The sequence below is a fragment of the Spodoptera frugiperda genome, chromosome 25, assembly GCF_023101765.2.
Source record: "Spodoptera frugiperda isolate SF20-4 chromosome 25, AGI-APGP_CSIRO_Sfru_2.0, whole genome shotgun sequence".
Classification (NCBI taxonomy): Eukaryota; Metazoa; Arthropoda; class Insecta; order Lepidoptera; family Noctuidae; genus Spodoptera; species Spodoptera frugiperda.
Window position 1 is genome coordinate 11,569,139 of NC_064236.1, and position 16,884 is coordinate 11,586,022.

Below are 16,884 nucleotides of genomic sequence, written 5' to 3' on the forward strand. Positions count from 1 at the left end.
TTGGGTATAGTAATGAAAAAATTAGAATAGTTTTTTTTTGTAGGATTTGTAGGAGTAAAAAAACCTAAACATTGGTATAGCGATAAGATACAAATTGAGTACCTATATCGTTCTTATTTGCATGCCGTCCCAAGAATCTGCAGAATATCTCCTAATTAGGTGATGCGGTCTAAAAGTAAATGCTGTGAGACCAAAAATAGTAAGAAGATTATTCTTCAGAAAGTTGTTTGTTTATTCAATTCTCGTTATATGAACAAAACTATAAGCAGCGTACTTAATTTAATTCAATTTATTTTTAATTTTTGATCAAAAATTTTGAACTATGATGAAGTAGCTTAACCAAACTTATCATGATGAGATTTTAATTATTTCATGTTTATTCCATTTCCATTCAATCAAGCTGGCAACATTTTAGTAAATAGTTGTGCACTTCTGCCAAAGCCGGCCGATTGCTGTATAAGTTTTGAAGAATTTTTGATTGCGGATCTTTCAATTATAGTTATTGATTGTTTTGAAAACTTAAATAAGTACACGAATTCACATATTTTTTTGTGTTTAAATATGATCGTATCAATGCCGCTACTAAAATTTAAAGACAAAGTTACTATATTTTTTGTTGTTATTCTTGTTCTTGGAAGTATTTATTTTTATTTAAACCATTTACAACAAAGTTATGACAGCGTGCAATGGTCTGGCGAGCGATGTTTATCTGAGCTGACATCTATTAAATATCAATTAAATGGTAAGTATATATTAGTAACAAATAATAAATAATCAACTACATATTTAACTATTTAACACTTGTTCAATTTGTCAAATTTCACTGCGAAACTTTTTGTATACAAAATAATTAAGAATCACTATGCGGATGCACTTGTCCTTGTGTTGCTTGGCTGTGAGTTGGCCCCCTCCTTCTATGATATACATAACATGGTATAGATAGAATAGGTACCTCTACTCCCTATAGTATTCATAATAAAATTCAAGTTGCACTATTCACAGTTTAACATCTGTGTATCTAATATCTATAATTATTTGGTATGTTTTACAATCATATTTTAAATCCAAATATAATATATAATAGGGGAATATAATATGACTTAGTGATCAATGTATTTACCTGATTAAGTAACTAAAATCGTTACAATACTGTGAGATAAATAGAATGTAAATAAGCACAAAACTAAACCACCCTGGCACAACATAGGCCACTTTTTATCCACATAATGTGAGGGAAGCCGTTGTTAATGCTGTTGTTTTTGAATCTATTCTTTTCAGACAGGAAACCAGGTAGAATTCAATCATAAAAATAAACCTTTTAGATTGATATAAACATGGTTCTGAGGTTTTGTTGATTAACCCATTGTGAGCGCCAATGGTGGCACATAAGACAATACATTTACCAAGGTCAAGCTTGGAATGGGTTAACTAACAATATCAAATGATTTATTGTTATAAATACTTTTTGTAGTTAGGAATACAAAATACATTATTTGATTATTTGTGTATGTACTGCTCATAATTTTTAGTTATTTTTTAAATCAGGCAAGGTTTAAAAAATAACTAAAAATTATAGGATTAGATACACACTAGGATTTGCTTTTGTGTCATGGGTGAGTTTACAAACCACTGTGCCAATCATAGTTATTTTTTTTTTTTTTTATGGGACATGCCGGTAATCGAGCAGACGTATTACCTGATGGTAAGCAATCGCCGCCGCCCATGGACACTTGAAACACCAGAGGCTTTACAAGTGCGTTACCGGCTTTTTGGGAGTTAGGAATTTAAGGGTTGTTGTTCGGGAATGGGGATGGGGAAGATTGGGAAAGGGGGAATTGGGCCTCCGGTAACCTCACTCACACAACGAAACACAACGCAAGCGTTGTTTCACGTCGGTTTTCTGTGAGGCCGTGGTATTACTCCGGTCGAGCCGGCCCATTCGTGCCGAAGCATGGCTCTCCCACACTTAAAAGTTATGTTGAAATAAGAACATCCATATAAATTGTACTTTATTTGCAACAGCATTAGTTGGAAGTCTTAAAAGGTTTATTTCAATTTTCAATGGCCAATCCTGCCATTTAGTACATTAATTATCAAAATCTTATATTATAGGTATTTAAATTATTATTTATTAAATTAAAATAGCTTGATTTTTTCTGGAAAAATGAATGTTATGCATACATACTTCTATGAACCTCTTTTGTTTAACCTTAGTTAGTTTATAAATGGAATACATAGCCCAGACAGTACAGCAAATCTAAACAGTCACAATTAATTGCAACAAGAGATATTTGATAGTAACATGATCCTCATATCTGCATTGGCAACCTACCTACCAGTGTTCATTTAAGTTTGGTTTTTGCTATGATATTGGGTTTGGAAAACATCAATTTCTTTAGGTAAAAACCTAATATTAAGTGAAATGATCTACATAAGACTTGAAGAAAAACTAGGAAGAATGTGTGGGATTCTCATCTTACCGAACACGTACAAGGCAGCACTGAGTCCTCGAAAGAGACTATTGCTATTATTTATGATTACAAAATTTCCCAAATGTACAAATTAAGTATAAAAGGTTGTAGAAAGAGTAAACATTTTATGAATAGCTCTACACAAACAGATATTGCCAAACTATTTAAACATCTTTGTCAATTTATCTACCCTGTATCTACCAGACAGGATGAATTCAGTATTACTTTGCTCAAAACCTAGGAAACAAGACTCACAACTACTCTTAAAAAGGCATCTATGAGGTATGTAATTACTAGAGTCCGACCGAAACTGGTTTTCCAGCCGAAACCGAAACCGAAACCGAATATTCGGCCGTGGCTTTAGTTTCGGCCGAAACCGAAACCGAAACTCACGTGGTCATGTATAAAATTACTTAGAATACTGAAATTTGGTACATTTTATCGATTATTCTGCATTAATTATTAATTAGGACATGAAATGGAAACACAGTATATTAATTTTATTGTAATGATTTATTATTTAACTAGCTTCCGCCCGCGACTCCGTCCGCGCGGATGTCGGTCTTCGCGTGGAAGTTTTATTTCTCAATTTTGAGTAACTCTGACAATGACATCTTATAAATACCTATCTATTGGACCCAAATATGTAAAATAAAACTGAAAAATAAAGATTTTTTCTACGTATTTTTCCATGATAAAAAGTATCATATTTTATGCCCAGGATAGTAAGGTATAATTATACCAAGTTTCATCGAAATCGAACCGTTAGTTTTCACGTGTTGCCTGAACATACAGACAGACAGACAAAAAATTTAATCACATATTTGGGTTTGGTAGTCCAGTCCAGTAACACCCCCTGCTTTCAATATTTTCAATGTACAGAATTGCCCTTTCTACAGATTTATTATATATGAATGAATGAATGAATGAGTGTTATAAACGTTAAAGTAGACAAATATAATCAGAAAGCTCCGAACTGCTAAGCTATCGGGACTTATTCATGTTATTGTGAGTCAACCATAAGAGATAGACATTTGCTGACGTAGAATATTTTTTAAACAATTTTAAGAAGCACATTTCTGTTATACATGATTTCTGTGTAACTTTTCATTAAGGCTTCACACGCGTCGGAAGCTTAAAAATGGAGTAAGTTCTCCTGTTTTTAACATTTCCCATCACTGCTCTGCTCCTATTGATCGTAGCGTGATGAAAAGTATACTATAACCTGCCCAGGAGTATGAAGAACAATTGTACCAAGTTTCATTGAAATCTGTCGAGTGGTTTTTAATTCTATAAAGAACATACAGACAGACAGACAGACAGACAGACAAAAAATTTTCTGATTGCATTTTTGGCATCAGTATCGATTACTAATCACCCGCTGATAGTTATTTTGGAAATATATTTCATGTACAGAATAGACCTCTCTACAGATTTATTATAAGTATAGATATAATATAGAAAAATATTAATATTTTTTTTATTTTTTTTTCAAATAAAGTTGTCATAGCAAAATGTTTATTAGTTATGAATAATCAAATTACGGCGCACGACAATTCCCGAACATGGCCGCCAGCGGCCGCCAAAGCGTTGCTGCGAGAAACGACGTTAGGCGAGCATGCACGACAACTACCGAAATTAGTTTCAAAACAATTTCGGTTTCGGCCAAAATTGGCCGAAATTTTGGCCGAAACCGAAATTGTCGCCGAAACTTGATTTTTGGCCGAAACTCGGCCGAAACCGAAACCGAAACCGAACTTTCGGTCGGACACTAGTAATTACCTACCTTTGTAATGTAAATGCTCTATTCTTTTTCCAGTTGTAACGGAGTATAAGAACCGCATTGATAAGTTGCTGACGGAGACACAGAAAGCTCATGACATGGAAAAGGAAAGATTCAAAGATGTTATGGACAGCTGTGTAGCCATGAAACAACAGAGTACAATATGCCAGGTAATGTCGTTACTCTTCTAAATAACGTTTTAGTTCGGTTTCATAATTTTGAAGGTAATTGCGATCTGCACTATCTGTTTGAAATCTGTATTACTCAAAAGTAAAACGAAAGAAAAGATATAGACTAAGAAGTATTAGCAGATCTGGCATATGAATGAATATTGGCAGATCCTAGACGTGCTTTCTTTGCCTGAAAATATTATTATTTATTTTATTACACCAAAAAATAATCAACAATAAGTGGGTTCAGAAACATTGTTAATAGTTACCCAACTGAGTTTAGGCTAACAAACAGGCTTATACTATAATTATAATGGAATTTGACTAAATGTATCTGGGTAATTATATTATTAGTTAAAAAAAAATATTAATTTAATCAGTACTATCCCAACTGTTGTTATGAATTTTAATGAATCAATTAGCGTTTTATGTTACTTTGTTATCTAAATCTCTGCTATCGCCAATTTTGTAACATACTGTTACATACAAATATTCAAATACATACAATACATACATTATAAATTTCCCTAAATAGCTAAAATGCTAATGTTTGTTGAGATAAGGGCCATACACGGATTGCTTAGTGAACTATAGATTACTATGTGTGTACATGCACGGACTGCTCAAGCATCAATGGCAACTTTAAGCTTTTGACACTAACTGGGGTCTGTGTATGTGAATCACTGGGTAACAGCTTGAGCACTCAGTGCATGCCTGGCGCTTGCTTGACCGTTTGATGAGATATCAAACTCCCAGAGCAGGGGGCAACAGTGCTTAAACAGTTTGTGTATGTATCTGTAGTTCAATATGCAGACATAGATTAAAGCAGTCCTTGATGGTAGGCTTTACTGTCCACATAATAAACTATATATTATAATTATAAATTGCCATAGTACTACTACTGTATAAAAACGGGTACATAACTTTTAATAGAAAAAACTTTCCCTGAATAATAATTAAATTATTATTAACCATACTATGTTCTATAATACTTATCTTTACTTTCCAGAGTCAATTTGAAGATCTACAAATTGAATGCAAAAAAGTGAGAGAGGATTACAACAAGGCAATCAAGGAATTAGAAAAACTGAAATCGGCTGGTTAGAAGAGTTGTCAGAATAAGCATTATATGAGCCAAATTTTAAATTATAATTGTGTCAACAAATATAAAATTATTAGTATATTTCTTCCAATTATTAATGTAAATATTTAATCGTCGATCGAATAATTTGGTCATTGTGAATAACATACTGTAAGTCGCTCAGTAATGTTGAAAGATGCTTTTAACCAAATGATTAACTGTTGTGTAATAATAAATAACAAACTCTGTTGTTTTTGTAACATTAGTGAGCTGAATGTTTCTAATGCTGTTGTAGCTAATTGTCTAGATCAACAAACATTAGATCTTCTTGATATTTGATATATTCGTATTTAGATAACCTTAGGATTGAGTTTCTGCACACATAAAGGATGTTGTTCTAAAGGAAATGTCTAAACAAAGTTAATAAATTTGTGCCACTAAGGAGGCATGGGTCGATAGAATATTATCATCTGTATATTTATTGCATTGTCAACTTGGGTAGAGGTAAGAGGAGAATTTAAAATACATATTGTATATTAAATATGGAGTGACCGACTTGTAGAACTGAATGTCACTGTTAGTTATCACTATATTTTTAAGCACATGTAATGGTAGTATAACTAAATGTCTATGTATTCCTTTTGACACTTGAAAGTACAGACAAATATATTTTATTAGTAAGCATAAATGTTTAATATACCCGCACATATTTGTGAAAGTATTTAACTCGTCTCAAGTGTAACCTCATGTAATACAATTTAGTTTCTTCCAATTTGCAGTACATGATTGTGTTATGTATATAATATGTACTTTATGTACCTACATGTTCTTAGTTATGCAGGGGAAAAGGAGATACCTTGAAACAGCGCAGTTTATCATATTTTCAAAGCCACTTCATGGTCTGAATAGGGCGTAGGTTTGAACAGTTTCCAGTTAGCCAAAAATTAAGATTTCTTTATATTTTGTGAAGCTGTTACCAAAATTGGAAAGAAAACTGGAAAAATAGTGGTTTTGATTTTTGTGTTGCGACACATTCAAATGTAAAAAAAGTTCAAAGGTGTCTTCTTCTCCTCTATATTTTAATCATGGTTGATTTATACGCTGTAGTTTAACTATGTAAAAAATATTATAATTTAAGTGTTCTTTGTAAGACCAAAGATCTTGATTTTTGTGTGAAATATGGGTACAACTTCATATTGACTGAATGTTTTTTATTATTGTAATATTCTTTTGTGCTTCCACATTCCAAGATTAATAGCTTATAGCTGATTGAAATTATTCCTGCTAAGATTTAATCATAAAAACCTAAACAGTATACACGCTAGTCAAATCCAGAATTTTAATGATTGCTAAATTGAAATATTATTTACAAGTTCTACACAGAGAAAACTAACTTTATTTTGTATTTTGTGCAGTTTTGCTGGAAAGATAATAATTAAAATGAAATTTATTTATTGATATATGTACATTATACATATTTTTTGTGATAATGAATATTATTGTGCAGTAGTATTAATGTAAAACAATAATATGTTAACACTTTATTTACAATAAATCCTAGTTTTATTTTTCAATTCCCCTTGTTGTTTATTTTATTAATTTTGTTTATAGTTCTATCAAAAATGGACCAAAAATGTCACCACAATAATATTGTAGTGAAATGTTATTTGACACAAGATATTGCTTCATAAGATTTGATTTTTATATATAGAGATAATACAGTACAAATATTTTTTACAGCGCCATCTTTTGCCACGATACTAAACAGTTAACTACATGCCTCTATAATGTGTCTTAAAAGTTATCAAGTGCAAGCGACAGATGGCGTTAAAGGTTGTCAACGAATATTCAAAGGGAAGGGTCGATTCACTGAATGTTAAGACGGTCAGTAAAAAATAATAGTTACCCTTAAATTGTTGGAATATATTTGATAATCAGTTAGAAACCATTTATTTATTTATCTTAAGTTATAATCTAATGCAACATGGATGTCTTTAGTTTTGAAACTGGTCTCTCCCGAGTGAATAGGTTGTGGTGTTGCGAATATCAATGGGTGGCTCTGATCGCTTACAATGAGGTGGATCATCTGCTCGTTTATTTCATAAAAAAATCTCCGAAGTACCTAGTTTACTGCTGCTTTGCATTGGAAGCTCTTAAAATGGAAAGGGTCTACGATTGACGTCAACTGCGACGTGGTCTCGCACCTTCGGTTTGCCGTCAACTTAATAATCATGGCTAAATCGCTGGAAGATCTAGGCACAAGGCTTTAGGCAGGCAGGCTTCGAATGAACATAGATAAGAAGAAATGTGTATTGTAAGCTCTAGTAATGTAATGAATGTCATAGGTACTTATTTTAGACATCCGCGAATGCGAATATGTAACTGAAAACGATATTTGCGAATTCGAATGCGAATATTGATCTAAGAATTTACACAGCTCCGCGTGCTTACAGCTTGCCGTTGGGTTTTCCAAACACAAAAAGGCCGTAACGCACAGTGTGCGAAAGTAGTGCTAATTGGTGACGAAACAATTTCCATCCTTTGTCCGCTACATCATCTCCCCTTTGTCATCATTCTCAGACCTTCGGTAATCTACAATGGCATTTAATTAGGTACCTACCTATTTAAAACAAAAAGGTTCTAAAGAGCGCACATTCCAAAATCATTCCCCCGAAACTTAGGTAGGATTTTGGTAATTATAAACCTAAAAATGATGTTAAGGGATGTAGAGATGTGATAATAGGCAATATGCACATTTACATAACTACATTATGTACATAGATACGTAGGTACTAACGTAGGTATGTACTGACTGATACCTTGATCAGAGCTGTGGGTTACCTAGCGGGTTTACCGGAGCTCCTGCTTTAAAAGCAGGGGTAAGAACGTGGTGTTTTTTAGTTAGTAAGAGTCTGACACTCTGTCTGACACACGGATAAACGGTTCTTCAGTTCAGTGATTCTTATTTATTTTTTTAACTTATTCATTTGAAAGGCTACTCAGAATGCGCTACAGAAAAAAAATCCCGATACCTATTCGAGAATCAGTAAAAAATGTCCGTTGAAGGGACGATCAGTAATTAATTACGTGTGACATATGAAACGCTACCGTCTGTCCTTCTAACACATTTCTCCATAAATTATAGTAGACAAAACAATATTTTCTTGCGTGTTGAATGTCCTTAGTGCTTAATTCTTAAAGTGTATTTTGCAGTATCAATCTTCCTTGAGAACTTGGAATAGATGATTAGAGCGAGATATTTTTTTGACAACATTAGTTGGTACTGGCAGACTGCCTGTCGCCCACACCGGATGTGAGCTGCTCAGACCTTTGGACTCTAGACATTAATGTACAACTATTTCAGCAGGGGAGCACTCGTAATGATCCTATAAAAATGTTTTCATTTTTTCTTACAAGTATAACGGAAAAGAAGCAAAAAGGCATCCTGAAGTTTGTTGTTTTTAAAATCACATAAGAGATTTTTTTTTTCAGTTTGGCATGAACTTGTACACAGTTTTATTCAGGTAGGTACCTACAGTTACCTAAGTTTAAATACTTCACATTATTTATAAAATAAATAGCTAATAAATATTTCAATATTCTATTTACCTATTTAAAGTATGTAACCATGTACATATGTATAATATTATGAATATATGTACCTATCAATAGGTATTTTATTAGTTTCAAGCAGGTAAAAATATTTCAAGGAAAATTAAATTTCCAATCTCATCTTTGAATATTCTTGTAATTTTCAGTATTTTATATTTTCCTCAATGTTTTATAGCATTACAAGTAACAAGTTTTCCGGGGTGCGAGTGGGACGTGAAACACAATTAATCCATTTTGAATTTACCCACTGCAGTTACCCTCGAGGTTCAATTAAAATGTAAATGGGTGTCGCCGGGGCGGCCTGTGGCTGGGAACACGCGCCTTATCGTAACACGCCAGCAGCCGCCAGGCGCCACCGCCACCGCCACCGTCACTACAATGTACACGATGGGAATTCGTATTTCGATACCTATAGCAGAAGGTAGCTCTCCCATTAGCATATTGAAAGCAATTCCATTTTATTTCTATGTATTGTTCGTAATGCCAAAACGTTTTTTTTTTCGGTTCATTTATTTCGTAGGTAGTTTGTCGCCTGCCATGTATTTAGTATTCTATAATATAAAAATAAGTCGGGTTTTCCTTCCTGACGCTATAACTTCAGTACGCACGAACCGATTTCCACGGTTTTGCATTCGTTGGAAAGGTCTTGGGCTCCGTGAGGTTTATAGCAAAAAAAAAACAGGGAAAAATTCAAAAGAAAAACAGAAAAACCGAAAATCATTTGTGGCGAAACGGAGTTCGCCTGGTTTGCTAGTTACTTATAAGTACATCATTTGAGCACAAATAGCATTTAGGTGTATTGTATGTGTAATACAGGTATTAACTACCTGGACTTATTCACTGCCGTAGTTATTGAAGCTACGTTCATTTATAGGTATTGTATTTTTACTAGGTAGTAGGTTAGTAAGTTACTTATTAAGTTAATACCAAAAGTATCTCCCATATAGAGGTATTTGAGGGTTAAAGATAGATAGATTACACAAATACTTTCTTAGGTATGTTACTTGTGAGCGTCTACTCTACATTAATTTTTAACATAGGAACCTTTTATCTTTAGAGCATACATACACATTAAAATGTTTGGCTCCTAAACTCATTCTAACATTTTTGTACCTATAGATAAATAAAATTGTATAGTGAAAGCAGAAAGTATTACTTACATTTTGTTTTATTCTGGGGTCATAAAATTGTGCAGAATGCCGGAAGTCAGACCCAAATCAATAATGTTTGCTAGAGTGGGACAGCGTGTATGATAGAGTTGGAAGGGGCGCGGTCGCCCCGCCTCCTCGTCCTCGTGAGCTGTCCTATCAACCCCTGTAGCCTGCAGCCTGGAACCACAATTTATTGTTCTCAAAAACTCAATTTGGATAAGTAGATAACTATAGAATATTACTTAACCTCCAGACAAGTCGCTGCGGCTTATGTCACTCTCTCTCTCTGATCGTCGCATAAAAGTCTTCTTAGTTAGGTAGTTATGGCCCGTCGTAGGTAAAAGTTACTTAGAACCCAGGTTATACAGATACCTACATATATCTACACATTGAATACGGAGTATGGAGTCGATTGTGAATTTTAATTTAAGTATCATATCGTCGGGGATAGTGCAAAACCGCGAATCTATCATAGGTAAAGGTCGCATATCTGCATTTGATTTAATTTTACAGGGGCAGGTTAATACTCTTTCATATCGTTAGATATTTTACGGGCAAATGATCTCATTTTTACATATGTACATAGTAAATTTTATGTTTTCTTTGTATTTTCGCCATAGAGTCACGTCAGCGAGAAGGGTACCAATCGGGTTCTTACGTGGAATGTCCGCAAAATTGAAAATTGTCTGCATTTGTCAGAAACGCGGGATTATCCGATACTATTTACGCGGATTTGCTTTGCACCATTCCTGACGATATTACGATGAGGCTTACTTGGAGCTAAATATTGAGAGAGAAACCTACGTAATTTCTTATGATTATCTACAAGGAACTAACAGTTATTTATATCTCGTCATGGCTGAATTTAAGTAGGTAAGTAATTGAACTTTTTTTGAGTAGCATGAAGATCAGATAAAATCTACAGGAAGAATTCATTTACCTGTTGTACCTAACCTAACCATAGGATCTTCAATCTATAGTCATTATGTACCTAGATAAATCACAGTTAGGGGTGTAAATAAAACGCATCTTTGAAATATTTGTTATATTAATAGATATAAAATTAAAAAGTCATGGTTCTCCTTGATGATTCAGTCAGTCAAGTCAGGTAGAAAATATTTGAGAACGTTCTGACGTATGTACCTAGGTTAGACGACACCTTAGGTAATAAGTGAACTGTGAGGACCGCCCGGAGGACACGGTAGAACATACGGTGGCGGTGTGCCCTGCATGGGCTGAGCACCGCTAAGTCCTCAGGGATGTGGTCGGCGACGGCGACCTCTCGCGCCCGGCACTGGTTCAGGCCATGGTGCGGAGCGAGAGGGACTGGGATGCCGTCTCCTCCTTCTGCGAAGCAAGTCATGCTAGCTAAGGGGGAGGCGGGGTGCGTGGGGGAACAACCTCCTCACGCCCCAGCCGTCGCGAAAGACACTCCGGGCGTAGGGGATCCCGAGACGATCTCCGGCCACCGTAAGTGCGGGCCTGCGGACGGCGAGCAAGGGTAGTTCACCGCCCGAACAGAACCAGACCCGTGCGTGCGGCGCGTCGCGTTCCGCGCGCGCCTCAAAGAGCCATCAGACCACCACAGATGGGGCCCAGTAGGGCTGATGCCTGATCCGGAGCTGCGGACTACCTAGCGGGTTTACCGGGGCCACGGCTCGAAAAGCAGGAGAAGGAACGGGGTGGTTTTAGTCAGTAAGAGTCTGACACTCCCTCTCGCCTCGCCCAAGGCGGGAGAAGTCATAGGATGATTTTCACCCCTCAAAAAAAAAGGTAATAAGTGAGCAGGTGCAAGTACAAACTTAGCTACGTCTTAGCTAAAGGTAGGTATATTTATATTTCATGACATCTAAAAGAACTTGATACCTTAATAGGGAGATAATTAAGCGTCTGCCTTATCAATAAAAACTAAAACGTGCAAATCTTTAATAGAATGTCCAATAAAAATATTTCTTATTACAATAGCTAAGCATAAAACTGAAATAAATGACAAATGATCAGGAAGTGATTATTTGATAACTGTTTATTACGTTGTATTTCTGTTTGAGCATTTAGTGCTGCGCGAAAGAATTCATTTACCTAGGTCCTGGGTACAATTCAATAACAAAACATCGCCAACACAATTATAGAATTATAGAATAAATTACTATAATTGTGTGTGTCGTGTCTATTTACCGTCTTAACTCCAAATGTAAAAAAAGATGGTTTCTTTGTATGAGAACAAATTTTCGTTTCTAGAAGCTTTAGTAACTACCTACTGCTAAAGATATTTTGTTGACTTTTGGACCTAAATAATGCTCCGAATGCTATGCATCAAATATTGTTGAATTTATCGGATATTTATTTTATAACATAAAAGACTCGATAGGATCTATCTAACTCAGTGATTCCCAAAGTGGTCTGGACTACGACCTATCTAAATTAAGTTCCTAAACTCAGGACCCCTTCAGGGAATTAAACCGTTACTAATATGACAAATAAAATACAGAATGGTTGGTTAATGTGTCTTTTTACAGACAAGGCGCACTAAAACTTCGCTTGCGACCCAAAGTTTGGGAAACCTTGATCTAAGTACCTCATTAGCGAATTTTGTAAAAACGCAACCGCATGAACAAGTCAAGAGCCCAGCTAAAATAAAAAAGCCTCGAATAAAATGCAAACTCAGTGAGTTTTATGGAGCACGAATGGAATTCGGTTACATCAATAGGCATGTTCACACTCATAAAATCCAGATTGTAGTTAAAACGCATGTTTTTCCGAAAGCACTTATTTAAACTGAATATAGCCGAACGCTAGCCCCGCACTATTTATGAGACGTAAAGTATATAAATAAGCGGCGATGTTTTGTTATTGAATTAGTGGACGATAGCACTTGAAATGTTTCTGTTGTTCTACTTGTTTGTTTTTCACATTTTTTGTAAGTCTTGTCCTATTTGTTTAATCAGTTAGGTCACCTATAATTACTTTTCACGTTTCTAGTAGATAATATATTAATAAGGTTTTTTAGCCAGAGTTTGTAGTAGGTATCTATTTTTTATGGAAAAGGGCGGCAAATGAGAGGATTATTCAGCTGAAAGTAAGCAATCGGCGTCGCCGTCAAGAAAAACTAATTACACAGACTAATATTAGTCCTTGAAAACGCAAATTATGTTTGTGACTATTTAGCTATCACGGTTCTTAAGATACAGCGCGGTGTCCGACAGAAGGACAGACAGACTACACTGTAACAAGGCCTTATTTTACCCTTGGGGTACAGAATGTAAAAAGATACATATGTAGTAGGTACCTACTACAAAGTGATATTTTTATTTTCGATCTTGAAAAATGGATCACACTAAAACATATTTTGGTTAAACTTAAGATATAATCTTCTAACTACGCAAACGAGTACTTATTCTATTGTAGAGCAATACATATCTACTACCTATACCTATATGTATAATTAATTAGTGTTCTTTTTTCTTCTAGTATCATGGAATCCATGTAATTCTCAATACGTAGGTTACTCAATAACTAGACTTAGAGAAAAAATCATAAATATGGTGCGGGAACTTATACTTGATGCCATGGTTAAAATGGGCCAGATTGAATGTTTTAAGAAAGAACTTGAAGGCGAAACTGCTTTTAAACTGGGACATCTTCAATATGAAGTTAAGGACAGAGTAAGAAGAATATTAATAATATACAGGCATACAGAACGCTTAAATAAGAAAAATTTAAAAGAAAGAATGGCAAGTATTTTGAAACCTCTATATTAGGGTTTATGTATCCATACTAAGGTTTCTATTACCTATGTACTACATACTTAGTTAGCATGACTATAAGCCCCAACGCACCTGCATTTAGTCACTTCTCCAATATAGTATATACATACAACCCGCCTAGCCGGTCCACAGATATGACACTTGTCAAGAGATTATTATGATCAGCTATTAGCTCGTACTAAAGTATATACTACTCGTATTATGGGGAAGTACTAGTAAGAATCTTTATATTCGTTCTGTGTTAATTAGTTTCGCATTTCTGGGTTACATTATCAGATGAACAGGCTATTTTTTTTCTGAGGGGCGAAAATCATCCAGTGTTTTCTCCCGCACTGGATGAGGCGAGAGGGAGTGTCAGACTCTTACTGAACCTCTCCTGCTTTGAACCGGGCCCCGCCCTGGTAAGTTTCTTTGTCCGCAGCTCCGGGTATATAAACAGGCTTGACGTTGGGTCTCATTACCATTGCTTTGTTCCAGTGTATCACAGAAATGGTTGATGTGGATAATTTGTATCACGATGCGATTACTTTCATTGATATGATGAAAGACCTTATGGGGGTAGAAAATATCGCACCGGGCAAACCGGTATTTCGATCAGGTGATACGCAGCAAGTGTGGAAACAAGTGGTGGAGAATCAGGAAAGCGACCCTGTACCACCTACAGCACCTCCGCCTCCTCCGACGACACCTTCAGGAAAACGAAGTAATGGTGCTTGGAATTATGCTCCGGAGCCTGATAGTGACTTATTCAAGTAATATCTTTAGTAGACAGCAAAGTTATTACTAATTGTTTAAGAAAGTAGTAGTGTCGTCTTATTATTTAGGACTCAGTGATCCTAACTTTTTAAGTAAAGGATTAAGTACTATACAAATATAGTATAGGTAGCGATAAGTTCTTTTAGATAAACATTTACTTACATAATTATCACACACTGTTTGGTTATATCTTTAGTAGACAGCAAAGTCATTACTAATTGTTTAAGAAAGTAGTAGTGTCGTCTTATTATTTAGGACTCAGTGATCCTAACTTTTTAAGTAAAGGATTAAGTACTATACAAATATAGTATAGGTAGCGATAAGTTCTTTTAGATAAACATTTACTTACATAATTAACACACACTGTTTGGTTGTGAATTTGCATTAGTACTGAAATTATATTAGTAATTTGTTAATTATATATATATCATTACGTATGGGAAGGAATTTACCTAAGTCGAAAATGGTAATATTTTATTTACATGTTAAGTTACATTTAAGTTACCACATTTCTCCATTAAAGGAGGATGCCAGATGCCCATAGTGACTTTGGCTCAATATTAATTCATTCAAATACATATCCATTAAGACCTTACTCAAAGCCATAACTGCATAAGGAATCCTTCTCCGACAATTCTGAATTTAAGATAGGTAGTCAATAGTTGTAGTATATATTAGTAGTTGGTTGTTCCATGGCACCTTTAGCCATCCTGTATCCTTCTTGTTATTTCTGTTTAGCGTTGCCAGATGACCGGTGCTGCTGCTGCGGTGCTGTCCCGTGTTCAGTAATTTTACTTTGCTGTCCCGGAATGAAAAAATACAGGCTGCAAAAAACCAAACATTGTAACGTGCTCCCAAGTTGCGCTGCGTGAGGGAAGGCTGGGAAGTTACGTTAGTTGGTAGTAATTTTACAGTTTTGTCTTGGATGGAACACCAATTCTCAGATTGTATTCTGGGGCCTAGAAATGTCCAGGAAATTGTCAGTCTGGATCTGGCAACCCTATTTCTGTTTCACAGCCACCCGTTTAAACTGCTTCAATACTTACAATGATCAGGGTGCACCCTGCAATGCTGCTGCTACGAAGCAGTTTAAACGATTCACTTTTGTAAAGCCATCCAATGCAATGCTTGTGCTGAGTTTGTTGTCTCGGTCAACTATGTACCATTATCACTGTTCGTTTTTAAGGGAAGAGGGAGGTAGATTAGTCAAGTGAAGCTTAGACTCGTGTTATACACACAATTGATGATGCGTAGAATGTCAGGTTTTCTACAAAGTGTAAAATGAAGAGTAAAAATTTACACGTTACCTTAATCCGCATTTCATACATTTCCTAAATATGGATATAATATTTTATAGAATTAATTCTTTGATTGCCATTAGAAAACTGTTGAAGGCAAATCCTCCGCTAACGTCGGTCACCGGTGACCACCACGCGGTGTTCAATGTGTTCATCTGGACCATACAAACGTACCTACCTGTTACTTATACAATCACTGTGTTTACGAACTAAGAATTTAATTATGCATTAAATTGTTTGTAGCAAAATATGTCTTTTAATTCATATTTTAATGTTTGAATAATTGAATTATGTATAAAAATGTAATATAGTAGGCACTGTAGGTCGTACTTAGATAATTTTCCCAAATAGATAGTAGTAAATTCTAATAGGTGAAGTGTATACAGCAGTTTTATGCGATTAACGATTAATTATTGCTTGGAAATGCATCTGATTATGTCAGTTGGTTTATGAAAGTACATAATGTTTACAGAGTGTATTCAAGCACTTCAAGGCTAAAGGAAACTAAAGCACTTAAACAGCTTTATGCCATTTTCGCCTGTATGCATCGGACTAACTAAAAACGGAACGCGAGGATACATTGGTTTACTTTTGGTTAAGAATTTGTTATTGTAAGCCATATGGGCGCAGGGCGGTGGGGTTTTTTCTGTTACGACGAATCTGAGGCCATCGTTAAACAATGGGACACATGCTTGCTATACGAGTATGTTCGTACATCTGTGAGCGTCCCTGGACCTGGCCATTGTGAAGCTTTGACCAAACCTTTCGGCAATAACGAATACTGCGGAATTATAACTA

The 16,884-nt window shown here is 35.3% G+C and overlaps 2 protein-coding genes across 2 annotated transcripts; both read left to right on the plus strand.

The window, feature by feature from the left end:
* Positions 1-415: 415 nt before the first annotated feature.
* On the plus strand, positions 416-7,060 carry LOC118266623 (uncharacterized). Its single transcript, XM_035580076.2, has 3 exons — positions 416-742; positions 4,291-4,424; positions 5,434-7,060. Exons 1-3 carry the CDS (start codon positions 562-564, stop codon positions 5,527-5,529), a joined length of 411 nt encoding a protein of 136 aa, XP_035435969.2. The 5' UTR covers positions 416-561; the 3' UTR covers positions 5,530-7,060.
* Positions 7,061-13,052: 5,992 nt separating this feature from the next.
* On the plus strand, positions 13,053-16,287 carry LOC118265095 (uncharacterized). The gene is made up of 3 exons (XM_035577812.2): positions 13,053-13,185; positions 13,737-13,999; positions 14,510-16,287. The coding sequence occupies exons 1-3, from the start codon at positions 13,146-13,148 to the stop codon at positions 14,786-14,788; spliced, it is 582 nt and encodes a 193-aa protein (XP_035433705.1). The 5' UTR covers positions 13,053-13,145; the 3' UTR covers positions 14,789-16,287.
* Positions 16,288-16,884: the final 597 nt, after the last annotated feature.